Below are 26,788 nucleotides of genomic sequence, written 5' to 3'. Positions count from 1 at the left end.
TGTCTGTTCAATGAGGTACTCCAGTTAAGATGGCAATCATGGTTCAACCATGTGGTGAGGCCGAAGTAGCTTTGCCCTGGCAAACAACTGGGCATGAGATGTCAGCGGTGTCAGACACTTACACACTCAATTTTGTGAAGTGCGCACAATCCTAATGAGACAATAACAGTTTGCCGGACTGGAGATCCACATCAGCTCTTGGGCAGAAACAAGAGTAAAATAATACTACAAACAGGTTTTTCTGCTGGTTGTATGTCAGCAACATTTATGTATGGCATTTTATTCAAATAGTCTGGCTTCACTAACAAACAAAATAGTCTCTTGGATTTTTGTTGACTGTCTCTGTTTAAGGCTATCTAGAAAGAATAAATAACACCTCTCTAACGAACCAGTTTGTTTACTGAAAATGAATGCAGACCCTCCTGGCATTAGCAGCTGAATAGCATAATAGGTTTGAGGAAATTAACAAAAGGTAGTATTGAACTGAATGACACGCAAGAGATGAGACATCCCATAACTGAGAGAGCAGTATGCAGATCTGATCATTGACCCAATGTCATCGACAGGAAGTTGATATATTTGCCAACAGAAAGAGATCTGCTTTATTGCGGCCCAATGCACTGAGCTGTGATGTCTGCCCTGTCAGGTAGCCGGAGGAGGAGACACTGGAGATGACGCAGGGCAGGAGAGAGTGTCGGCTGGGTCAGATCTGCTGTACAGTAGTCCTTTGACTAACAGGGTGACTCACTGCCTGCCGCTTTGGGCCTTGAGGCCAGTGTTTGGCTTTATTTAAACATTGAAACCAAAGAGGGTCAAACAGCCAGCTTGAGGGACAAAAGGCAAAATGGTTCAGGTATGTCTTAGCAAACACTTTCTCACCCCGTATCATCGCAGGAACACAAATATTTATGCCACATGCACACATAAGCATATACAGCTTCACACCTTGTATTAATACATTAGGAATATGCACATTCTTGCTTTCAATTATTCTGGTTTAGTGTGAAAATCTATTTATTACATGTCAAAGCTTCTTATTTATTTATTTTAATTTTTTTAACAGCTAGTCTGATATGGGCTTCACACTTCGCACAAGTTTTAGATGCATTTTAAAGAAGTATTACATTTGCTTGGGCAAAATACAGGTTGATAATTATAAAACATTTATTTTCTTCTATGAGAAAAGACACTTAATCTAAATATAAAAAGCAACACCTGGGATCATTTAACTGACAAGTCATAACAACAGTAATGAAGCCCCTGATGAAAACAAACCTAATCATGAATTATCCTGACACATCTCAAACAAATGTGGAAACACCAGTTAACGAGAGCTAACAAAACCATGTGTTGCCTAAAAAAACAACCACACTACAATAAACTGAATCTCATTCTCGCCAACATGGGGACACATATTGTATATTTCCACTTTCCTTTTTTTCTGACATTTCATATTGCCTTCCAGTGACTATTCACTCTTCTTATGTGCACATATCTGACAAGGATGTGAGTGCATTTCCCCTTTCCTCCACTCCCCCTAGTGTATCCATCCAACACTGCATTTTCCTCTCGTGCATCTCCCAAACAGAGAAAGAGAGAGAGAAAGGGAGGACATAGAGAGAGTGAGAGAGACAGGCCCCGCCTACAGATGACATCAGTGCTCTATTGAAGCTAGAGGCAAGCACAACTCCACATTTGTGTAGAGATCTACCCGTGCACCTACGTCCTTGCACAGCCTACAGATTGTGTATGTGTGTGGGGTGCACCAGTAAACATAGCAGTGCTGCTAAAGATAAACTCCAAATAGCTCTAGCCTTGTGAGACAGAGGGGCTTTTTTGGATGTGAATTGAAATCCTCCTGGATTGGATTATAATTTTTTCCCCCGTTGTGAAACCCAATTTAAGAGGATACCTGTTACTTTACCTTTTTTTGGTTGATTAAAGAGGTAAGTGTGTTTTGCTGGTACAATCCTGTTGGGAATGCATCCTTTTCATCTTTTTGGATCTTCTTTCTGGCAGATGGAATTCAAAGTCATGCGGGATCTTAAGGAGTTGCTTGTATCTTTATTAGTTATCCCCCTCTTCTTTCTTTTTCCCTTTTGAATCAACGCGAAACATTATTCTGTTTCTCTAATGGGGTTGTGATAGAGGCGTAGCAACGCTTTAAGCGATAAAAGAATCGTGAGTGCACGTTTCTTCCAAAACACCAAATTGAGCCCTAGTTTACGCACTGCGAGTCATTCTGCTCAGTGTGGCAGATAAAATCTGACTTGGACGGATTCATTCGTCTCGTCATCTCAAGTCCCCCTCATGCCTTCAACTTGCTGCCCTGTGCTGCGTCCCTCTTAAATCCAGAAGAGCCCGCAAACAGAACATCTCAGTGTTTCCTCTCCTGTGTTTGCACTCTGCCTGTACAGATGCATTTTTTGTTTCGACACGCTAAATTTGCTTCTCGATCACATTCACACTCCGCCTCAGTACATTGGTCACAACATGTAAAAAGCACTTAAAAATAGCAACAGTGGCTCCAAAATCTCCCATTTCCCATTTTCAGTTTAATATTTTCCCAAGCAAGTGGGGGAAATAAACAGTGGCGAATACGCAAACTTGATAGGATTAGGGGGGCTGTGTGATCTGGTCTCAGCGTTGCAGCTCGAGAAGACTCCCCGGCGTGAATCTGAAATTGCGGTGCAGATCCCGCGGAGTCAGGCATGGAGGGACAGCTGCAGAAAGTCCACTAAATGCGTCTCCAGCGCCACTGTCTAAGACTCGGAGCAGCTCTGTTTTTGCATTAAAATATACTGTTTTAAATTGCAACTAATCTCAATATAATAATAATAGGGACGTCCCCTTAAATAAAACATTAAAATGTTGTGAGAGCTTATTTTGTACGGGCGCAGTCATAAAAATCACCTAAAACGTTCCACAGGCAGCAGTTCGTACATAAGCAACGGCTCATTTAACGCACATAACACACTGTAACGTTACATTAACAATGCCGCAAAACACATACCTGACTGCCGTAATAATAGCATCCAGAAATACACGCAATTTAATACATTCTGCTCATATGGCCGACTGACATTGTCATTTCCAAACTATATCACAATGACTCACATACCCTGTACATACAAACTTGATATAGTATACCATCAGGCCAATGCATGCAATACTCGTCTTCAATTCTCATGCACTGTATTTAAACTGGATGTTTAATAGTCAACTCCAGGACAGCAGCCGTTTTTAAATCCAATTCGACATAATCTTATAAGTCATCCAGGCTTTACACACATCATATATAAAAATGCAAACTTGACTTCAATTAACAGGCAATGTAACTGTAGCTCTTTGTTGTTCAGGGTGTCTGAGAGACAAAGGAATAAATAGCCTGTTAAACATAGTAGACATGAGGACAGACCCAATTGTCTATAACGCCTGAGGCAAAAGTCCCCAGTCAATTACTTTCAGAGGGAATTCACATTGCAGATTAACAACTAACCAGGTCACTACAGACAGAGTATTCTATTGCCTCAAAAGTTAAAGCATAAAATATGAATGACTGTGTTAGGGAAGAAAGTGATAAAAAAGACTTTGAGAACTACCAAGACATATTTCAGATTTGACACTGTACTCTGAGGAGGCCTTCAGATCTTTTCATAATTTATTCAGCCACTGAGCAGTGCTTTTTGCCATCTATTCCAAACTTTAAGTGTCAAATTGTTTTACATTGTTGAATAGGTAATTAAATAAAAGGTATAAACATTGCTGCAAAACATAAACACTGAAGGGAAAATGTTTTCCAACGCTATGACTCAGGAAAAACTGTAGATGGGCCAGAAGGGAGGTTAACAAATCTGTGTATTGTAGGTAGGTGTCTGGCCTGTGCTGAGATGGGCTCCTGTGAGCAGCTTAACATGAGTATTCAGTGTTTTGGTGTTTGCTTGTCACATACAGACACACACACACACACACACACACACACACACACACACATATCATCTTGCAGTGCCTACCACCCCCATGTGGGGAAAAACCACTGCAGCTGCTACAGATCTCTCCTTTCAGCCTGTTACAAAAGAGAGACCCCAGTCTGTCCCAGGTCTCTCTGTGCTCCTGATCGGCCGGCAAAAGTATCATCTGGTCAGCCCAACCAAAGACAGCACCAGGAGGCCTCATACCAGATCTGTGAAGCTATCACAGATTTGAGCCCATTTTATCTTCGCCTGAACCGTGTTTTGTGAATTCAGATCTGATCATGAATGTTCCATTGTGTCTCGGCACCTCAGCAGGCTGCTGCCCGGTGTTTTTACATACAGTTTGCTAATATGTAAATCAAAGGCAGACAGGGCACAAAAACAATAACAACAAAATTCCCCGTCAGCAGAAAATCATGAACAAAACTTCTTTATATGACAAATACAATTGGACACTTCATTTTGCTTTCATATTAGGATAGCTTCAGAAGGCAAAGTACAAATGTTTATAAGCATAATAACACAACTATAACAAATTATGTTTTCTAGTTTGAATTGTCTGTGCTTACAATCTAAACAACTTGCCAACCACATCACAAAAACAACATATTTACAAGACGGAAATCTGAAAATAAATGTACACCCAAAGTAACGATTTTGTGAACAATCAATCATAATTCAAAACTATATTATGAATTAGAATAAATAATCAACAGCAGATACAAACAACATTGATTTCCCAATGGAGAGCTCTTCTGTGGTTCAAAATTAATTCCAGGGCTCATGAATAATTTAACAGTCAGCCATTACTACTTCTACAGCACTTTCCTCCCTAAATGTAGCCAGCGTAACATTATTCTGTATTTGACTAACGTCATTATAATCAGCAATACTTTTGACAGGCATGAAATTGTTTCTATTTGAGGTTTTCCAAAGCTTTTCTTGTGCAGTGTATGACTAGGGGGCACACAGTCTCGGGCCCTGTTATTGCAGACTGATGTGCATTTATGCGTGTTGAGCTCACAATGGCTATCAGTGTCCAGCTTTGTGTGAGCCTCCCACGCTTTTCACTGAAAGGTAACTAGCTGTACACACAATTTTACCAGGATGCTCAATTTAACTTTGCCAGTTCAGATTAAATGAAGCAGAAGCCACTTTGACTGCTGGAGAAATCTCCTGTCGGCCAGCAGAGCTTATTAGAACGATGGAGAAAGACATCCATCACTAAAAATGTTTGACTCAGCCTCCATTGCCCTCAAAATGATTTGTGTTAACGTGTGTGAGAGTCCGTACATGCGTGTGGGTGTACGTTATTAGTAAATGCAATAGAAAAGGCTTGCAAAGTGGAGTGTGTAAAGAAGAGGCATTTCTAAATTGCCTGAATAAACTGTTTTAATACCTCTGTTGAGGTTACAAGGTCCACATGCTTGCCTTGTAGTGAACAATAGAGAGGGGCCACTCTCCTGAAATTCGATGAGCGTAGAAAAAAAAGAAGGGGGAAGAAACCGCCAAGCATCTAGGCCTGACTCCTTGTAAAGTAAGCATGATGTGCTTGGTTCAAAGCAGACGTCTTATAAATCACCCACAGTTTAACGATGATCCAGTATGGTTTTTTTTTGCTCTTTCTCACTATATTTACACTAATAATCACATCCCCTGCCCTTTGTACTGGACACTGAGACAGATTCTGTTCTCTCAGCAGAGTGTAGGGGCCAAAAGAATGTGTAAACTAACTGAACACGTATTATAGCTACATATACAGGGAATCATGCTGTCTCACATCCCTACAAGCCTATTATTCCAAGTGCAGACAGATCTTGCTGTTCTCCATTGATAAGGAAGAATTGCATTTACTTTCTTTTATGTAATGCTAAGAATTCAAGGATTTATATCAAGACTACATACTTAACATTATGGGGAACTTTACAAAATGGAGGTGAAAAGGGCTATTTAAAATTGAAATAGCTTGACTAAGTGCTACATTAAAAGTTCATTCCAACAGACAGACAGCACATATCCTTCTATCACTCCGCCATTTTCTAAACTCCATTACTGAATTTCATCTCTTTTCCCCCCCAGTCAGACTCCTTTATTTCTGAAGTCAGTAGAGGTCACATCTGGTGCTTTTCCCTCAGACTCTAATCTAACTAATGTAATACTGGACTAAGGGGCCGTGTTTAGATGGAACAGAAGGAAGGGGGCGTTATTATTACACAGCAACTCAGGAGTTGTAATCGAGTTTCAAGCCTCTCAATTTCCTAATCTTCTCCTTGTCATGGGCTACAACTGTTAAATGGTCGGGCCCCTTGTTACTAATTTACCTTTACATGTTTTACAGCAAACAGTGGCAGCCAAGGGGGTCACATGAATGGTCGCATCACATAAAGGGACACAGAGCTATTGTGTTCCAAGAGGAAACATAATATTTTCTTTAGCATAGGAAATCCTATTTTTACTTAACAGAAACAGCATTCTTAGAGGGTGGGGGGAGGCAAAGGGGTCACACGGAGGAGCTAGGAGTGACAGGGATAAATGCAACAGCAGTGCTCTTCTCCATGCTAAATTTAAATGAGCCTCATTTGTCGTGTGTGCTTTTAACAATGGAAGTAATTCAGTGAGCTCTGACTAGATCCGATTTTCCCCTTATGTGTGGAATCTGACTAGCAGTGACTACCTTTTTTAAAATTATTATTTCAGGACTAGTTCTCTTCTGAAAACACAAAAAGTTCAGCATTAGATTAAACTGAACCGAGAATGGCACAGGGACTCCACCCTGAACCATTGTGTTGGGGTCTAGATCAATGTTGTCTTTCGTACGTATAGACGTTCTTTTCTTGAGTCCACATAAAAACAAAAGTGTTCTGTCAGAGTAAAGGGCTGTAAAAGGTCAACTGGCTAAATTATAGGCCAGAAGAAAGGGTATTTTGAAAGGCAAATTCACAATATGACTGAGGTCAGAGTTCAGCATCAAACAATCCTGATTTCTCTTCTCTCAGCTTCGACACCTAATTCCCTTTCATATGAAAATCAATGACTGTCATGAGAAGTTATGCATTTTTTAAATTCTTATCAGATCAAAATAATGACAAAACAAGGTATAACTAACACAAATCTACTAAATAAATGCATTTTATCAAAAGATTACACTCATTGCCTGATCCTCAAATCATGATTTTGTACTGATTGAATGTGGGCACTAACTATGTTTGTCTCTGTTTTTTTCAGAGCATCACTGAGGTGTGAGGAGGGCACAGTATAAGACAAGCTGCAGATGCGTGAGGGAGGCTGGGCTCAGGAGGATAATCACCTTGCCCTGTTTTGCTCCTTAAAGAAAAGGGGAACATTGGCTATCTCCTTCAGAAAAAGGGACCATAGCCCTGGATTAATGTGTATGCAGGCTCGACAAGGGAGCAGAGGATTCTGGGTTACCTGAAGACCTGGAGTACACAAGTGAACAGGCCTGTATTGAGCCTGTGGCACAGAGGATTGGCATGGCTCAGACCAGCTTTGGGTCAACTCATCATGCCTGTTGGGTTTGATTGCAGAAAGGAGCCTTTGCTAAAGCTCAGCCCTTCTAACACCCGGAGCACTTTACAACACTCAAAAATCTCCTTTGTAGTTATGGCTGTTGAGCTCAACACCCATTAGGATTTTTAATATTACCTGAGAGCGCATGTTTTGTCAGTAAGAAGGGATGCTTTTTCTACAGGCTTATCTGCCATGGTAAAGGCATTGAAAGCATGAGCCTCTGACTACACAGAGGAGGTCATCGTCCAAACAAGGATCAGCTCAGCAAACACTGACCTGGTCAGGATATCAGCAGAAACCCCCTTGGACAAACTTTTCCTTTCACACAGGATAAAAGCAAATTCAAGAGGAAAGCTTGATTGGATTTTTGTTGGCTGGAAAGGATTTACCCCATCGTATAAATCAGGTATGACAAATACGGATGGCTTTGCTTCTTTCCACTTCACTGACCAGGCCACCATTTGTTATGAGACGTGCAGGAAGAGAGGTCATGGCAGGAGTGCATAATTAAAGCAATAAATCAGTATGATCCTAATTAAAAAGGAACTATGCATCGATAGCTAAAAAAGAGACAGACAACCAGCTAGCACCTTCTGTTTTGCACCAGTTTTTTCATTTCAAGGCTACAAATTGTGTTTCGTTCATCTATTGTGAACTAGAAAGTTCACAATAGATGCCTTCTTATTATTGTATTAATTTAAATTCCTAAAATAACACAATTACAGAAAGATAAATCATTCACAGCACTGTGGACTGTTAGTCAAATTTTCAGTTATGCCCTCGGAAAATAGCAACAACAAAAAACACAAAACAAAAAAACTGTCTCTCTTGGGTCTTAACACTCAAACCTCTTTTCTGTGAGGAGAGATATTTCTTCCCTACCTTATAAAAGGCAAGTTAAACCTGAGAATTTTACCAGCAAAAAAATAATTTGTAATGACATAACAGGACTTAAGACTATGTCAGTTCTACAACAGTTCATCAACAAAGCCTTACTTTGTTCACTCTTGTGGTCTGTAGCGATGAAAGGCAGCCTTGAGATATAGAAATGTGTAAAACAACTAGGGGATGCTGTTACCTTTCACAAGTCAGGGCCAACAAACTGAGACACAAAGATTTTATTCACAAAGCTCAGAAGTTAAAACATTTCCTAAAAATGTGTTTTGTTTCTAATGCAGGCTACTTTTTAAACTTCTTATCAGATGGACAGACCGATCGGAAGAAAACTGTTTATTGTAGGAAAAAAATGTTTTTGTTGTTGCTGTCTGGCAATCCTAATGAGCAGATCATATACATTTAATAGGAGGATTTCAAACTGATCCTTTCAGCAGTTATTTAATTTAGAAAGTGCTGCGGGCAGCATTTCAAACAACCGGCATTTATGGGAACAGGAATTTGGCTCTCCTTTAAAGGCCTTGTGTATTAAAAATGTACCCTTGTGTCTTCTCCCCAGGGGCCCTTGAGTGATTAGACTGCCAGGCAACACAGCTTCAAGATGGTGCGTCAATGCAAGGCCTTTATCCTCTTTCTCATCAGGGTCGGGCTGCTGCTGGGTCTTGCTAACCCCCTGGTGACCTCCACCTCATGTCCCTCATCCTGCCGCTGCGATGGGACCTTCATCTACTGTAATGACCGTGGCCTGACTTCCATCCCAACTGGTATGCCCAAGGATGCTACAGTGCTCTTCCTGCAAAACAATCGCATCAAGAGTTCGGGAATTCCTGCAGAGCTCCGCACACTGGTAAATGTGGAGAAGATTTACCTTTACTGCAACAATCTGGATGAGTTCCCCACTAACCTTCCTTTTGGGTTGAAAGAGCTCCACCTTCAGGAGAACAATGTTCGGATGATTACCCATTCCTCTTTAGCTCAAATTCCCTACATTGAGGAACTACACCTGGATGACAACTCTGTATCTGCAGTCAGCATCGAGGAGGGGGCTTTCAGGGACAGTAATTACCTCAGACTGCTTTTTCTCTCAAGAAACCACCTGAGTACCATCCCTTCAGGCCTACCCATGAGCATTGAGGAGCTGCGCTTTGATGACAACCGCATCTCCTCCATCTCAGAGCAGTCGTTGGGAGATCTGATCAACCTGAAGCGACTCATCCTTGATGGTAACCTGCTCAACAACCGTGGGATTGGGGAGATGGCTCTGATCAACCTGATCAATTTGACCGAGCTTTCGCTTGTGAGGAACTCCTTGACATCGCCCCCTGCCAACTTGCCAGGCAACAGTTTGGAGAAGCTGCAGCTACAAGATAATCACATTAATCGGGTCCCACCTGGGGCTTTTGCCTTCCTTAGGCAGTTATATCGCCTGGACCTGTCTGGCAACAACCTGACCAGCCTCCCACAGGGTGTTTTTGAAGATCTGGACAATCTCACACAGCTCCTGCTACGCAACAACCCCTGGCAATGCACTTGCAGGATGAAATGGGTGCGTGACTGGCTGCGATCATTGCCATCTAAGGTGAATGTACGTGGCTTTATGTGCCAGGGTCCAGATAAGGTCAAAGGCATGGCAATTAAAGACCTAACCACAGACATGTTTGACTGCTCAGATTCAGAAATCACTCACAGGTATGAGACAAGTACAGTCTCCAACACTATACGCCCCACAAGGCCTCAGTGGCCCTCGCTTGTGACTAGAAGGCCTGTAGTAAAAGGGCCGGACATTGGTAAGAATTACCACAGCACTACCACTTCTTCAGGCAGAAAGATCATCACCATCAGTGTGAAGTCAAGTAGTGCAGATGCAATACACATATCATGGAGGGTGTCGCAGCCCATGACCGCCCTACGGCTCAGCTGGCTGAAGCTGGGACACAGCCCTGCCTTTGGTTCCATCACTGAGACCATTGTGCAGGGGGAGAGGAAGGAGTACCTGCTCACGGCACTGGAGCCAGAGTCTTCCTATAGGATATGTATGGTTCCCATGGAGACCAGCAACATTTACCTGTCAGATGAGACGCCAGTTTGCATCGAGACAGAGACTGGTTCTCACAAATCATACAACCCAACTACAACTTTAAACAGAGAGCAGGAGAAAGAGCCTTACAAAAATTCCAGTCTGCCTTTGGCTGCCATCATTGGAGGGGCTGTGGCTCTTTTGGCAATAATCATGTTGGCACTGGTGTGTTGGTATGTCCACAGGAACGGTTCGCTATTTTCCAGGAATTGCACCTACAACAAAGGCCGTCGGAGAAAGGATGACTATGCTGAGGCTGGCACTAAGAAGGACAACTCCATCCTTGAAATACGAGAGACTTCTTTTCAAATGATACCTATAAATCACCTGCCTGTGTCCAAGGAGGAGTTTGTGATACACACGATTTTCCCGCCTAATGGCCTGACATTATACAAAAGCCCACATAACGAGAACAGTATTAACAACAGGAGCTACAGAGACAGTGGAATACCAGATTCAGACCATTCCCATTCATGATATTGCGCATGGCCATTCATGGTGAGTGCGTGACATAAACAGAGTGGCAAGACTTTTACAAAACACTGGATCTATAAGACTAAGGAAGCAATGTTCTGTACATTTGCCATATAATTTATATTTAAGGACATTTTATGAGGATGAAGAAAGTTCCAGTTGCAGGCCATCACTGAACCATCAGTGGGTATTGTAACTAACTGCAATTCTATATTTTAGGAATTTGTAGTAATTTGTACTGTATTTCCTTTGCTTAAGGTTATCGACCAACTAAAAGAAACTCTGTGTTCTACTGAGATATGATGACTTGTCAACTGTGAAAGTGGGTTTTCATTGCTGTGTTGAACAATCAGACCTTAGAAAACCTTGTAGTATAAGCACAGGTCATTCTTTTAACTTTGTGGCTGTCTGAAAAACAAAAAGGCAAAAAAATGACATAAAGTAAACTAAGGCACAGCTGATCAACTAGTTTGAAAAGCAGGCATGTTGCCCTCGAAAAGAATGAGCAGTCAGTAGCTGTCTCTACATGATAAAGACCAAGAGTCTTGCTCTAGTATTCACCTGGTATGGAGAACAAATAACTAAAGATGAGGTGCCGTGCTTTATTTCTCTGCTTTGTTCAGTGTGTGATTTTTCTTTCTGTTTTGCAAGAAGAGGAAACACAGCAAAGCAACCCAAGCAGGGTCCAGTGTTTCTGATAGGATTGTAGACCACAGCACAGGGCAGAAAAAGCACACAGACCTTAAGGAACTCTCTGCTCCTCAAAACAAGTAGACTGGACAGGCTGAAACCGAGGACCCCCCACCATCTCTATTTGTACAAGCCAACAATGGCCAAGCGACAATGGCGGCATTCTTTAGTACCATGTACCATACGTCATTCTAGTCACCAGGCCGAAAAGAGAAAACATGTTTGCTTTCATTAGATTTACCACCGTGTCAGCAACTCCTTGTTATGAGTATTATTTTGTATTATTTTCCAAATGAACACACTATTATGTTACCACAATTTGAAGTTAACTGTTCTTAACAATTGAAAACCAAAGTGCATTGTATGCCCTTTGGCCAGTCTTGTATGTGCCTTGATCCAATGCTTATTGTATTTAGCTTTTTAAGAAACCAGTGACTTTTTTTCATACACACTTGAATATGAAAAATATTGGTCATATTACAGAATAAAAGTGGACAAAAATAACCTTGGTCTTCCTTATCTTGAGTACAACAACCCCCATTTAAAATCCGGCTTTTTTTATTCTGTCAATTACTATTATCCCATAATGCTTTGCTGTGATTGCTCAATTATTTTTTTTCCTACTTAAGAGAATTTTATCTTTGTACACATGTGAACTGCCCTGGAGTAAAGTAGAAGGCTACAGGGGATCCGTTTCATTTACTCATATCTCAAATTACTGTCAAGGCACACAATCTTAAAATGCTTGGAGAGGTAAAACAGAACCTACTACAAATATATCCTCACATTGATCTGAACTCAAAGGCTTAGCTCATAGCCCTAAAACCACATCTCCCCTTCCAAGACTTAGTGAACTTTTAACAACAATAACCGAGATAGCGTTCAGGGCAGTCTGCACAGCAACATCTGCTTGAGGCTGCTGTTGCTTTCGTGTGGTGAAGCCATGTGTGACTTATCCGATTGGCCAGAGAGAAAAATGTCACAGAAGAGTAGCAATAGGCTGTGAAGAGATTGGACTCTTGGGTTTGATGAACCTCCAAGGCACCATGGCAACAGAAAACTAATGACGAGGCACCATATGGACGGTGGTACAAGCAGACCCTGATGGGGATGCCCGTCCCGGCAGAGGACAGAGTATATATACACTGCTCAGGGCTCCAGGCTGCAAACTTAATGACATGGTTGCAGCTCACCCTGGTGAGGGCCCATGGAAAGGTACAAGAGCCGTGTAATAGCCTATTAGCTCGTTTTACAAATGCATCCAACAGACTATCTTGTGAAGCTAACATAAAGTTAATGCTTTTAAGATTATAATCACTGGATTCCAGCACTGACTGTAATACTACACAAACGCAAATGCTGTTTGACGTATTCAGTGTGTATCACAAAAAATATCACATACCCACATTTACTCACCCACAAGCTCTTAACACCGCGAAAGCTTTAATTACAGTAAGAAGAGCCGCTAAAAGCTGCACACGCTATCCAAACCTTAAGTATACACTAACCCTGCCCTTTACACTAAATATACATCACATTAACTTGGAATTAAAGTAAAAAGACGGTCTACTTTTAGAATACCCAATAGTTAGAGCTTCCATATGAACAGTCAATAGCTTTTTGTTCTAGGTTATTTGAGTTAAGAAAAAAACCACTACATGATAAAACATTTTTTTTAGTATGCTTTCCTGTCAGAGGTAACATTTGTCACACTTTCTTTTCTGTATACTTTATAGGAAAACATAAAATAAAACACAGAATGTGCTGTGATCCTAAGTTAGGACATTTAAACTAAAGTAAAAGACGTACAGTTAAACTATTGCTATTATTGGCCTTGCAAAAAATATGTGAGCAAAAATCTGTTGGCTCCACAAATGTTGAGAAATGAAACAGTGTTAAATTGCTTAGCAGGGCGTCCATATGTCTAGGAATAGCTAGAACCTCTTAAAGTGTTATTTTAGAGCCAGAAACACTATAAACATAGTGTCTCGATGGGATCACTGCAGTTTCTTTAACTAGAACAGCAATCTGTTATGTTTTAATGACGAGCAAGTTAATTATTTGCATGGATTTGTAGTGACTGATGTATGCTGTCCACTTTAAAGTTCTAAAAATGAACAAACAACTCTCACATTTTCTCTCACTTGTGTGATAAATGAAAGTTTAGCCAAATGGTAGAGGCATCATGCTATTGTTGTGATTCTCACTGAAAATAATACATTAACCAGAGCAGCTTTGTGCATCTTTGCTAAACCAAGTATGAGGCAAAATTGATGAACCAGACTGCTGACGGCCCGATGTGACCTCACTTATCACTCATGACCCTTGACCGCGTGTCCCTTTACACAATTCCTTAATCACTCATGTTCTGACTGAGATCAGACAAGTCTTTAAACAACACAAGATGCCACATGCATTTGTCTGCTGTGTGACACGCATAGAACACTTAATTATGTGTGTCTTTTATGCAACCCAGAGAGAAAACTAATGGTCTGCCCCAGGCTGCCGTTATTCCTATTGTAATGTACTGGTCAGGCAGCCGGTCACATTTGCATTCCTATAGATTCTCGTATCAAAGCGCCTCTGGATGACCTTAGTGTTGCCAATAGCTGGGCATGCTTCTTCTCCCTCAGCTCCATTAGTGTGATCAAAAAGAGCACACGCCTTGTGACCCTATGACTGATGAGGGAGGTCAGCGAGTTAAGGTCAGACTCAGTTTACAGATATCAAGAGATGAAAAATGGAGGCTTATCAGTGCCCACAAAACATAGCAAGTCATCAAGGACACTGATCGGCAACCTGTCCACAATGACGATGGTTAGCTCAGGAGAGACCCCCTGGCATTCATTACAGCGCAATCTAAGCAGGGAGGGCAGAAATGATGGGCAAAAACACCACAAAGAAAAGGTCAGCTGTTTAGATAATGGCGTGGTTGCCCTCAGAACCGTGCAAATGCTCATGACATAAGGTTAAGCCACTAAGTTGATACAGTGAGGACAAATTTGAGTTGTTATCAACTTGATTGGTCATGCTCAGCTATGGCACTTTTAAAAACAAAATTAGAAACAAAATTGCTTGGATTTGAAGAAAAATAATCATCAGTGTTAAGGAATTATCTTAATAATAAAAAAATGTATAGAAAAAGTTTCTGTTTTGAAACATTTACCTCTAAAGAAAGAACAAGAGTTTGTGTTCTTAAAGTCGAAAAGTAAAATGTGTGCTTCATCAACACATGGACACGTATGCTGAAAACTGCTGCACATTCAAAGCAAAAATAAAAAAAGGGCCGCTTGCGGTTTTTTATCCCTCACATCCTGTTGCATGCATCTTGCACATCAAACAGACCCATGATTTAATGGCCTCTAACTGCTGAGCGGAGTGGTGCTGAGGTCAGAAGCCAAACCAAGGCTCAGGGCCTCCCACAAAGTCTGCACTGCCAATGTGTTATACTGTGCGTGTGTTGGTGTGTGTAAGGGATGAAAAGAAACTGCACATGTTGATACTCTGAAGTAATCCTTTCATTTATCCTCTCGCACAGCATATCGTTCGTTCACATACATCTTAATCACTTTTTAAAATTTCTAATTAAAATAAGCAGTTTCCAATGCTGTTAATATCTAGGTGTGGTCACAGAGATACATGCTAATGGCTGCCTCTGGTGGGAAGTGCAGATTGGGGAGGGACCCCCTGTAAACATCTCAAAAAACTTCTGTCATTTGACAATTCATGGAAACTAACATCCAGTCACTCTTGTTTGAGACTGCTGTTTTTGATATGCAAGCCATTTTTATCTCACTCAGCTGAGTCAAATGTCTGCATGAGTGTGCTCTGTCTTAATGTAATTATAAATGGTATAGTAGTTATGATTGCCTTTTCATGTGAGCATTGTTCTCACATTTAATTAACACCAACAGACAATAACACTGATTGATATGCACGCAGGCAGAATAACCTAAAGCCATCAAATTTCTTCCTCACAGTTGTCCCGAGACTGCCATGGGTCTTCATTGCGCTCAGTCACAAGCACCATGCGTTTCATCTGTAAAAGAGCGGAGGGGTGAAAACAGCCAATCCGGTGAGGGACGTGTCAGTGTGAGTGATGCGCTCCTGTGTGGGGGTGTTGTTGCCTACACTCTGTCTCTGACCAGACCCCCCCCCCCCATCCTCCAGGCCAAGACCCTCTCCATCTCTTCACATTACTCAGTGACCTGAAACCACGGGGCCAAAAATCCTAACCAGCTCCTCCGTCTTCTTAATGAATCCAATTTTTTGCCTGAGAGCACAAGGCGTGCCCATACATCCATCGCAACTCTAAATTATCTGACATTAATACAAATTAACAAGAGCCAACGCCATCAAGACTGTGCCACCCCACAATGGCAGACAATGACAACACATCTATATCACTGTGCGGAGAGAGCAACTTATTCTATAGGCCGATATACAGAGTCAATAATCTCATTTAAATCAGGCTATAACCAAAACAAAAGCAGAGGGCCTGATTGGTGTCCGTGCCATTACGCCATGAATTATACACAATATGTTATGAAAATATCCATATAATTGACTCTGCTCTATGGCAGCCATTAATTCCCGTCCTCCATTAAGTGGTTTAAATGATCTTGTAAGAGGCCATACATCTACTGATGCCCTTTATGAGATCAACATCACGTCCCCCTCCGAACTTAATCGACCCTCAGTCCCATTTGTCCATGAAGTCTGATGCAGGGGAATAATTATTTCATCCCTAAAGGTTCTGAGGGGTCCAACTTGTCCATTACCCTCAGTAGATCTGCAGCAGAGAGGCCAAAGCTCCTCTTCGATCCATTCTCTTCTCTCATTTATGTTAAGCCAGCTTTAAATGTCAGTACAGTATTTGCATGCCAATGTGCATCTGTCTGCAGCTCATTATTTTCAGATGTTGACAGCCTAATCGCATGCAAGTTGAGTCCACTTTGCTAACCCAATGCTTGCTACAGCCAACTCATACCGAGTAGCCAGCCAAGGTTTGTGTCTGCAGAGTTGGTCTGCAGCAGTATGTCTTATTCACTCTCAGGGGGAAAACACAGAAAACGCAGCAACCTTGCATAATCAGCGAAACAGTGCTGACGGGAAACGTTCCATGCTGACCATCAAGCAACGCTGTCTGAACCAACTTTACTAAATCACATTGATGTACAAAGAAGCTCAATATAAATGATATCAATTACATGCTGAGGCTTTCATTCTCCTGCTCAAACTGGACTTCCTTCTCCCAAGATGCTTTGAGGAAGACTGAGCAGGGAACTCAGCAGGTCTGATATTACCCTGACAGTCTGACCTTCAATGAGACATCAGTTCATTTCTCCAGAAAAGTTGATCAAGCCCCCCCTTCCCTCAGACAGCAGCACTTCCCCACCTCAGCCGGGTCTAAAACACAGACTTTGCTCAAGGGTAGCAATGTTTTGGTACTTTTCCAAGAGGTGTAGAATTTCTGCAGTGTCAACATCTTTTAGGATTGTAAATACAACCTGTCACCATTCATCAGGCAGCAGAAGGAGAACGCAGACACTTCAAGGCGTCATTATTTCCCTGTCCTCAGGCACCTTGACATGAGATCACTGCAGTGCAGCAAAGGGGGACGCGTCTCTGACCCAGTGTAGGCCCACCATCATAAAGGCTTAATAACATTTCATGTGGACGCTGTGTACTCGCATAGTTTTAGTCCCAGTTCACAAACTCTTGGAGACAGAGTTGGTGGAGCTGAGGGTTTAAACACGTGAACGCAGTTAGTGGGCTGTCTCCCGCTTTCAGAAGTGTGGAAAAGTGACAGCAGTGTCATCCTGTAACTATACAAGTTATGCACACAACACTGCAGCGGGTTGAGGGACTGCAGTTAGAGAACCCCCCCAACCGCCGCACCACACAAGCACACAGAAGAAAAGTTAAGAGGAAAAAGTTTGGGGGAGAAGCCACCAATGGGCAGGGCAGGCTGGTGGGATGTGGGATTAATTAAAAGCTGCTGTCACTGTGGTGCGCTTGTGACACGCAGCCACACGATTACTGAGATCTCTGTGTGAGAGGAATCTGCTCTCATTTCCTCCCCATTGAGGGGGGAGTAAAATGGGACCGTCTGTTGTACAAAATACCAAGAAAGAGAGAAGCATTTTTCATTTAAAAGGAATTTGAGAATGAAAAGATAGAAAAAGGACGGGGTTGAGAGGAAGGATGAGTTGAAATTATTTTGTTTTTGAATCTATTTCAATCGAGCAGTACACGGCTGCTGGGAGGGGGAGGTCAAAGGATTTGAGACACTGTAATCCTGAGCTTTCCACTACTTAAAACCTGCTCAAGTTATCATGGAGATGTGTGTGCTTATAGAAACTATTACACTCACACGGCTTAAACTAACATCTGGCAATTCTACCATATCTAACTTTCCACTGGTTCTTGGAATGCTTGGTAATCCCTTTGTTGTGAGCAAAATACTGAACATAACTAGTATGTTACACTGTTAATCTAGTGCAATGTAGGATCAAAAATTGAGAGAATGGATTAAAAATGTAAGTCATATATCAGGAAAAAGGTCACATTTTATTAGCATCTTTCATATCTTTATAATGTACTTATTTTAAAGTTGGACTGGTGGAGGAGGTTTTTGATTAATAATCAAGATTTTCCACAAATATTATTAAATGGCAATAATGAATGTGTGCAGCCCATCAACAGCATAAGCTATATGTCATATTGTGCAAATCTATACACTACCTATAAAGCCGAGCGAGCATGATTCAATAATTAAATTGCAGTGTTGAGGCTGGAAAAACAAATCAAAAAGGCCTATGGTGAAGTTATTTTTGCTTTTCTTTCCCCAACACATTTTTGAAAGAAAAGTGTGTGTTTTTTAGTTGCTAAAAAAAAAACTGCCTACGAAATGATTCACAGAGGTGTAGCTTGCATGATTAGCCTTTCAAGGGTAAACACTATGGTATTGAACAAGATTAGTTCCAGACCCGACCTATTTTACATCCTATGAACAATATTATTATTATTATTGTATTTTTTAAAATATTTTTATTGAAGACATTTGGTACATTGATAGGAACCACAGTTACAAATGTCACAACAGTTCAAATCTACTAGTGATCAGATTCATCTCTACTGTTGTACATTAATTGACAAGCCATACATAGTTGATTTTCACTTGAATGTGTACAATATTTAAACCACCTTCATAACTAGAACCGACCAGACAGCCAAAATGTAAGAGTGATGTACCGACTAACAGAACTAAACAAAAAACGAAATACATTTAAAAAATGAACAATCCTATGAACATGATAAATATCAAATGTTGGTCTTCAGGACCTGCAGCACTTATTCATCGACAAACTGCACCTTCTGCCTCTCTATTCGACACAAACTTGCTACACACCAACACTACACACTGAGCATTGCGGGTATTGATGGATAAACGAAAACATTGTTCAGCAGCATTAAAATATGATGTTTACAATCTGTAAACATGCATACTTTACATTCTCTTCACAGATGGAGCAGCCAGCTGACACCTGTTTTAGCCATATGAGACATTGTCATAATAGCACCTATGTCTGCAATGTTTTTACGGTTTTAACTGTGCATTCAGCTGGTGCATTTCATAAGTAAAAAGGTAAGATAAAAAGATATCTTGGGAAATGTTGAAAGACAACCCACCTGTTCTTAGTGTTATGGAAGTGAGACATCCAGGAAACAGGTTTAAAGTGCTAAAGGTTACACCCCAGTCACAGATGTCATTAACAACAATTCTTATTAAATGTGCTAGCTATGGTGAAAAGAGGATATTGTAGCAGGAAAGACAGCAATTTAGCTTATTCAGTCACACTTTACTTACTGTTGAGGATAGATTGATGTGAATGTGTTGTGGAAGTTTGGAAATAGAAGGCATGTATATCTATAGTGTGGCATCCGGTTCATCAGGAAGAAATAATATCCACCTTTTTTTATATTTGTTAGATTGTTCCCCTTATCACCTAACAAACTAAAGCTTGCATGCACCTCCCAGATTAAAGCACTTTAGAAGTCAGATGAACATTTTATACAACCAGATGCTCTAAGGCTACTAATTATTCATCTTCTTTAATATGCAGATATTTCATTTAAACAAAAACTTAAGCAGAAGAGGAAAGTTTCCAGCCTCAGAAAACACTGCTAGGAATGCTGGCAGGCCCATTCTTCATCTTTTAATTATGCTGGATTATTATTAGCTTGAGACACAACTGCAAAGAAGACATACATTGATGGAAGTAGTGCACTAATGAAATCAGCGGAAGCCAGGAAACGCAAGCTGAGCCGATGATGTTAATAAAGAGGGATTCTAAGGTGTGTTGTGCGGAGGCTAAAAGCTTGATGCATTAAAGAAATATAAGAAAAACATACCATTTTTTACGAGGGACAATGCTGAGTCTGAGGCAAATGTGCCCTGTATACACATCTGTCATCACACATGCTGCGTCTTAGGCCAGCAGCATACGGGCAACTGTTCCCAGTTTGGTGCTAATGTGACAAGGGTGATGGCTTTTGTGTAGAGTCACCAGAAGTTGTCAATGGCACCACGAACTTGGTCATTAATCACCCAGTCGCCTGTTTGTGTGCATACATGACACAAGGGCAGGGTCGCAATGCAAGGGGGCTGAGCCCTGTAACATGGAGTCTCGCCCCAGGAACCACAATAGACTTGAATAAAGCGGTCCCTCACATTCATAGTCATCAGGTCACTAATCAAATAATGTTGATAGCCAGGGATAGCACACAGGACAACAGAATTCATTAAGTACCCCTCACCTCCATTGTCTATTTGCCGGGGCATCACTGGGGTCTGGGATAAATAAGTAACCCCCCTTTTCTTTTCTATTTATATGAATCACTTTGAATGAATAGTGTGCCTTGTGGGAGAGGTATGAATTAAGCAACAATGAAAGTAGGTAATTTGGAACTCTTGATGACATAGTTGTCACTGCAAGGAAAATGCTGAAAATGTAAATCATCAACTTGAGGCAGATGGTCATGGTTTTGGCCAAATTCACTTAGTCGGGCATAAGTAATGTCTCACACTCCAAATATGTCCAAAGATTTATTGGACAACACATTAAATAAGGGGATGCTGAGGTGAGATGTGTCCATCCATCACTGTAGGGGATCATTTGGTTATCAGTCCCCTGAGGTGACTGAACACAACAACCTGGCACTTTGTCAGACAGGAATGTGTTGGTGTGAGTACTCACACGTGTGTATGTCATCCATGCATATACCACAGTCCCGAGGGGATCCAGTGCCTTTGCCGTGTAGCATTTTAATTAATCCTGTGATGACAGAGTGGATCTGGCAGGTTATGTCTGTCTTAGGCCAGGGGTGAGAGGGTAGTGAGGAGAAGGGAACATGACAGTGGGGTTAATGCCAAACCCACCAAAAGGCATAACACAGCGAGCAGCAGGTCCACTCTTGGACAGGTGCTCCTGTTGGGGTCATCCGCCAGCCCCCTCACCACACAAAGCCACCGTCTGTCACCACAGATCCGACCCGCTTGGCCAGAAATGGAAAAAAGACATCAAAGACTCTGGAAAATCTTATAAATATTTATTAAGTACAATAAAGCCAAACATTTACTTAAGTTTGAGCCTATTCTATTACAGGGTAAAAATGTACCAGTTGGTGGTTTGCTCAGATTGGTTGCTCATTTCCCTGACTCGTGGTCTTGGCCTGAGGTGCAGTTCATTCGAGCAGCTTTAATGTGTATTTGACAGAGCGTAGAAGATGTATTATCACCATTGGTTTCTTTGCTTTGTGAAATTTGTCATGTCAATGACCATTTGAGCTCACATTTCACACCAAGTGTGATTTGAATATAAAGTTGGCCATACATTTAAAACATCTAAAGAAGTCCTTGAGAAATGCATATCTTCTTTGACGGTGATTAATTGAAACATTTACTGCAGCGTCTATTCTTCTATGCCCTGGAGTGGGCAAATGCACACGTACGTGGCAGAACTGACTGAGGGCCGGCTCCTCAATGCTTAATCATGTCCGGCCAGAATACTCAACACTGTGAAGGTGAATGAGGTAATGGTATGTCAGAGTCATATGAGAATCGCTTTAAATCGTCTAATAAATGCAGAAATTGTCTTGGGGGGAAATTCCTCAGCATGGATAAATAAGAAGTCTCACAGTACTATAGGGTCAAAGGTCGCACATCAGAAACAATAATATGCATTATTTTCTTATGCCTTCACTGCCCATCTACAGCATTATCGTAGTGCATAAATGTCCCTGCTATTTTTCTCTTCAGCACATTGGGGACTGAAATTACTAACATCTGCCCCTTCGACCCACAAGGCTGTCTTTTAGTTCGAATATAAATGGGTCCTGTGCAATAAGGCAAGTGATTATAACAGAAAAATACATCAATATAATAGAGCACCAGGCAACATTGCTACACCCTGACAATCTGCAGAACAAATGGCCGAAGTATTGAGTGGATACTCAACCTAGAGAATGAGCCTCATTGGATGCCTGTCTTTTAAGAGACAGCAATTAGCAGGTATAAAGCATATCCATACAGGCTGCTGAAAAGCCGTAAGTTTTCTCAGCTAGCTGTTGTGAAATGAGAGAGACACGAAGGAATGTCTGTGGTAAAGACATCTTTGTAAAGGTTGAAGTGCTTGAGTTTACAATACAGGCAGAGTGCTTCTTTCTTACTACCAGCACTCGATCCTGGCGGTACTTAAGGTGACGAAAGAATAGAGAAAGTAAGAGACCAGGCCAAAGATAGACAGAGAGGATTAGCACAGAAATGATTGTCATAAAGGGAAGCAAAGATATGCCTAGTTCATCAACCACACAAAAGCCAGGGTAAAAAAACAAACAGGATATGCCAACTGCAAGCATCTTACCACACATTTGATAATAATGTGATGCAATCGGCTAAGTCATAAAGACTCACCACTTCGTTAGTCAAGTTCCACTCAGAATAATGTTTCTTTCAGTGCCGACAGAGACATGGAAACAGCTAAGAAAGAAATGACAACAGCTGAGAGAAGAAAGACCTGAGTATTATAAAAGAGACAGTTTAGTTTTACTTCCATGCACAGCCTCTCCTCCTAACTCTGCGTGTCAAGGACAGAGATAATACACAACATACCGAGGGATGTGTGTGTAGTCTGTATGGATGTGTTTGTGTTAAAACACATTAGTGAGCATACATTCAACTAGGGTGAGGAAGACGAAAATATATCAACAGAGGAGAAAAGACATTGTAGACACCACACAGGTGGGGAAGGAACAATACGGATACTATTAGGAACAAAGGCCCCAGTGAGATAAAGAAAACAAAGGCTACATTGCAGCATCTATATAAACCTGTGAACACACACATGTGCCCAAGAAGCAAAGTGTGATACATCCAGTCAAGAAATAATGGAAAAGTCCACATGTCCCTAGTGATGGTCATTGTGGTTTTCACCCTCCAGTCATGAACACTTGAAAATGTTAAGCTAGCAATATATTAAACTCCAGGGGGTCATCTTTCCTCTGGGGAGGGGCTCCTAAATGCCAACTTCCTTGCCAAGACTTTCCTCTTTTATCACTCCATTATTCCACTTGTTTTGGCCTATCCAAGAAGCTGCTGAGATCAACTATGCCTAGAAAATGAACAGAACTCTAAGCTAAGAGAAATGGTTGACCGTGTTTCTTTGGATGACATTGTGCTTTATGAATGGACCAACTCATCAGTGACTGATTCAGAATAGTAATCAAAGCATAATGAAACATATCATTACTCCTGTCGTATGTGTATCTGTCGTAAGTATTAGTAATACAAATTGTAATTAGATAGCACCTTTTTTAAAAAGGATAGCAGAAAAAAAGCAGTACATACAGTAAATATAATACAGTGAATATATACTTATTACTGTGGGGCCAAATTATATAAAAATGAAGGTTAAATCAACTCATGAAGACATGAAACAAATAATGAAAGCTATATGGTACAATAGAGGAAATAAATAAACACAAAAAACAACATGTCAGTACAATTCTGAACCATTTGGAGACATTAGGGTGACTGATTTTTGGGGGTGCAAAGCCTAGATTTGAGGAAAATGGTACTTGTGACTTGTTGGCAGTGAACTTAAGGTCAGTCGACAAGGAACAAAGGTCACCATCGGCGCCCTGGGTAAGAGTTGGGGACTTACAAAATGTGATTTCTGATTTTGAGTTATTGAGTTGTGTTGATATATCCCTGAGATAGCAGCTAGGCTTTTGGGTCCTTGGGTTCTGCATTTCCTTCTTCCAATCTATATTAGGAAAACTGTAGCATCAGTAAACTTACAATTAGGAATGTGATTAGCCTGAAACTGAAAATATATTATTGATAAAAGTTCATTAAACAGACTCATTTTTATTTTTGCAGCACAAAACCACAAATAAATGGAAATTAGCAATCCATCATTTATGACTCTGAAAAATACGGAGTAACAAGTCGTGTGAAATCCATGTAAGATTTTATATGAGGCAATCAGTACTCAGCCCACACAATCATTTTAGATGATGTTTTACGCAAATTACATTTTCAGTTATTTTATATTCTCATTATTAATAAAAGGTGTCCTGTGGTTTTGATGGCATCCAAGAAATGAAAGTGACACTGTGTCCAAATGAAGGTGCTAATGCTCTGATTGTGTAAAGATAATGTACCTGATGAGGCCATTTCACAGTCTGGCTTCATTTTAGCCGACAAGCTTCATTAGTCCCAGCCTCCAAAATGGCACTCAAACTGCATGGCCAAATGGTTATCAAGTGCTAAGAGCCATGCCGGGACCTGTACCACACACCATAAACCTCTGATATTAATTAACATCAGTTGTTCACAGATTTTATTGGGCGATGCCTTTTTAATCGACGGTTGCTACGACCGATGAAGTCAGAAAGTACAGTTCACTGTATGAGGACAAAAAAGACAAATTAAAGTCAGTTAGTTTGAGGTGGATTGAAGGAGGAGATGGTGATGCAGATGAGAGAGGAGAAGCAGGGCCACGCGAGCTCAGGCTCAGAAGGAAATCCAGAGTATGGGGAGACCTAGTGTCTGCCAATGTGAGATAAGGGCAGCACAGACACTATGGCGCACTACCCTGCAGTGTTACTTTAGAAAATGCAGTGGAGAAAAAGGCCAGGGCCAGGCCTTCAGCAGGATCAGTTTTAAGGAAGTTCTATTTCTGAAGAGGGCCTCTGATAAGTGTAGAACAAGCAACTTTTGTTCTTTATTTACATTCTTGCTGGATTGACTAGGATGAATTATGGAGCCTATTTTGGTTTGCAGAGGGGTGGATGAGGAGGTGGGCCAAGATGCCAGTGCAACCCCAGAAGCCTTCAGCCCCAGAAACCATAGTACGAGACTGTCTTATTTTGCCTGAAAGTGGAAGAACTCGGGTGAGAGTGTGCTTGGCCTCAGCAAGAGCATCAAGGCCAGCTGGAGAGGAGAGGGGCAAAGGATCCAGGGCTGAGCTTTACAGGTGTTAACAACAACATTGTGGTTTTTTTTATGCATAGCATTGTGCGCTGAAATAGCATGCATGCAACTTTAACAGCTGTTTTAACAAATGCAGACTGTGACAATGTCTCACGAATTCTTGGCACGACAACTTTGTCCTTAAACGGCTCAAACCCTCTTAATCACCCCTTCGCCGAATGATTTCCTCGCCTGAGAGCATTGTATCAGATCAGAGTACTGTAGTAGTAAAGTATGTTAGTATGCACTTAAACACTCCTCAAAAGAATGCCTAAGCTAAGGATGCTTAGTTGCCAATTTGAACATTTTAAATATTCTTTGAATTTTTGTAATTGATTCATCCAAAAGGAGACTTTGGCAGTAAAATGTTAAACAACATAAACATTTGTAAAATGCCAGAAGATGAGTAATCTAAAAGAGGACCAGTGGATTTAAGAATGGCCAATAATGTCTTGTATTGGCAACTGTTAACTTTAAGTATTTGGATCTGCTTTGTAAAATAAACACTTCCTATTTTATCTTCCAATGCAATTTAATTCCTAAAATGTATGTTGTTTTGTTATACTGATTATATTCCCCAAAATGCCTCATGGACACTTTATTTATTTATAAATCATGTCTTAAGCAATAGATGGAATTAAAGAAAAAAACATGTCTACAGTGTTGTCGTATTATTAAAATAAATACAAATGTATTTATATAAACCATTATCTGTCAAGTTAAAGTGAAATATGCAAAAAAACTGGACAAGTACATCTAAAACACTCCCTTGTGCCTGTGGCACCTGGTCTTAATCAATCAACACCCTAATGAAACCTACAGCCCAGTGGCTTTTTATTGCTTGAAATACGGGATGAAAATTCAATACTTTGTCTGTGTTCAACTCATCTCCAAGTCAGGGACAATTAAAATCAAAAGCCTTGACTTCAGACAGTGTGAATCAACGGAGCAAAGTTTTTGACAGTGAGCATTCATTAAAAACAATGACTGTAGAAACGTAATAAGCAATGTAGAATTAATGCAGTGGAAGAGGAATAGGTTGGCATATAGATTTTTGTATAAACATGGTAATTGCAGGAAGTGTGTTGTCATCAGGAAACCTTTTTTATCTTATCCCTCCTTTCCCTTTTTTAGTCACTCAATAAGTCTCTACAGTGACAAAAGTTAAATCATCTAAAATGTATATGGGCTCTGGGTCTAACCAATAGTTGTTTATAACTTGCTTTTGTTTGAAGGGTGTGAAGTTTCCTTGAACTTAATACCCTATAATCCTGGAATTATACACAAGCTTTCGTAGTATTGACATGTGTTGTTTGCTATGATGTGCATGATGATCTCATGGGAATGAGATTGTGTCAAATCATTCTTCATGCAGTGAATGTGAGTATGTGAAGCAAGACTGATGTATACAGGATGTCAAAAGCAAGAAACCAGCATTTTGGGTTTATACAGTCTAAAACAGAACCATGTAAAGGTTTCTGTCAAATTTCATGAAAACGGTTCAGCTATTCGATTATGGCAAAATGATGGCTTCATGCTCTATTAAAAAAGGGAATCATATACACATTGGTTGGATATAAATGATGACTACCCAGGAAAATTAAGCTACAA

The 26,788-nt window shown here is 40.8% G+C and overlaps 2 protein-coding genes across 2 annotated transcripts in view; one reads left to right on the top strand and one right to left on the bottom strand.

Annotated features, from left to right (window-relative positions):
* The window catches only part of macrod2 (mono-ADP ribosylhydrolase 2), a 365,664-nt gene that overhangs the window by 294,202 nt on the left and 44,674 nt on the right, over positions 1 to 26,788 (bottom strand). The gene's annotated exons all lie outside the window — the stretch shown is intronic.
* flrt3 (fibronectin leucine rich transmembrane 3) lies at positions 1,711 to 12,141 on the top strand. The gene is made up of 3 exons (XM_063874195.1): positions 1,711 to 1,946; positions 7,200 to 7,908; positions 8,956 to 12,141. Exon 3 carries the CDS (start codon positions 8,998 to 9,000, stop codon positions 10,948 to 10,950), a length of 1,953 nt encoding a protein of 650 aa, XP_063730265.1. The 5' UTR covers positions 1,711 to 1,946; positions 7,200 to 7,908; positions 8,956 to 8,997; the 3' UTR covers positions 10,951 to 12,141.

The sequence above is a fragment of the Eleginops maclovinus genome, chromosome 22, assembly GCF_036324505.1.
Source record: "Eleginops maclovinus isolate JMC-PN-2008 ecotype Puerto Natales chromosome 22, JC_Emac_rtc_rv5, whole genome shotgun sequence".
In the NCBI taxonomy this organism is placed as follows: Eukaryota; Metazoa; Chordata; class Actinopteri; order Perciformes; family Eleginopidae; genus Eleginops; species Eleginops maclovinus.
The sequence above is the reverse complement of the archived record's forward strand: the minus strand, read 5'-3'. Positions and strand labels throughout refer to the sequence as shown.

Excerpts from the sequence above, each read along its gene's own strand:
- flrt3 (XM_063874195.1), top strand. The coding sequence starts at position 8,998 with ATGGTGCGTCAATGCAAGGCCTTTATCCTCTTTCTCATCAGGGTCGGG.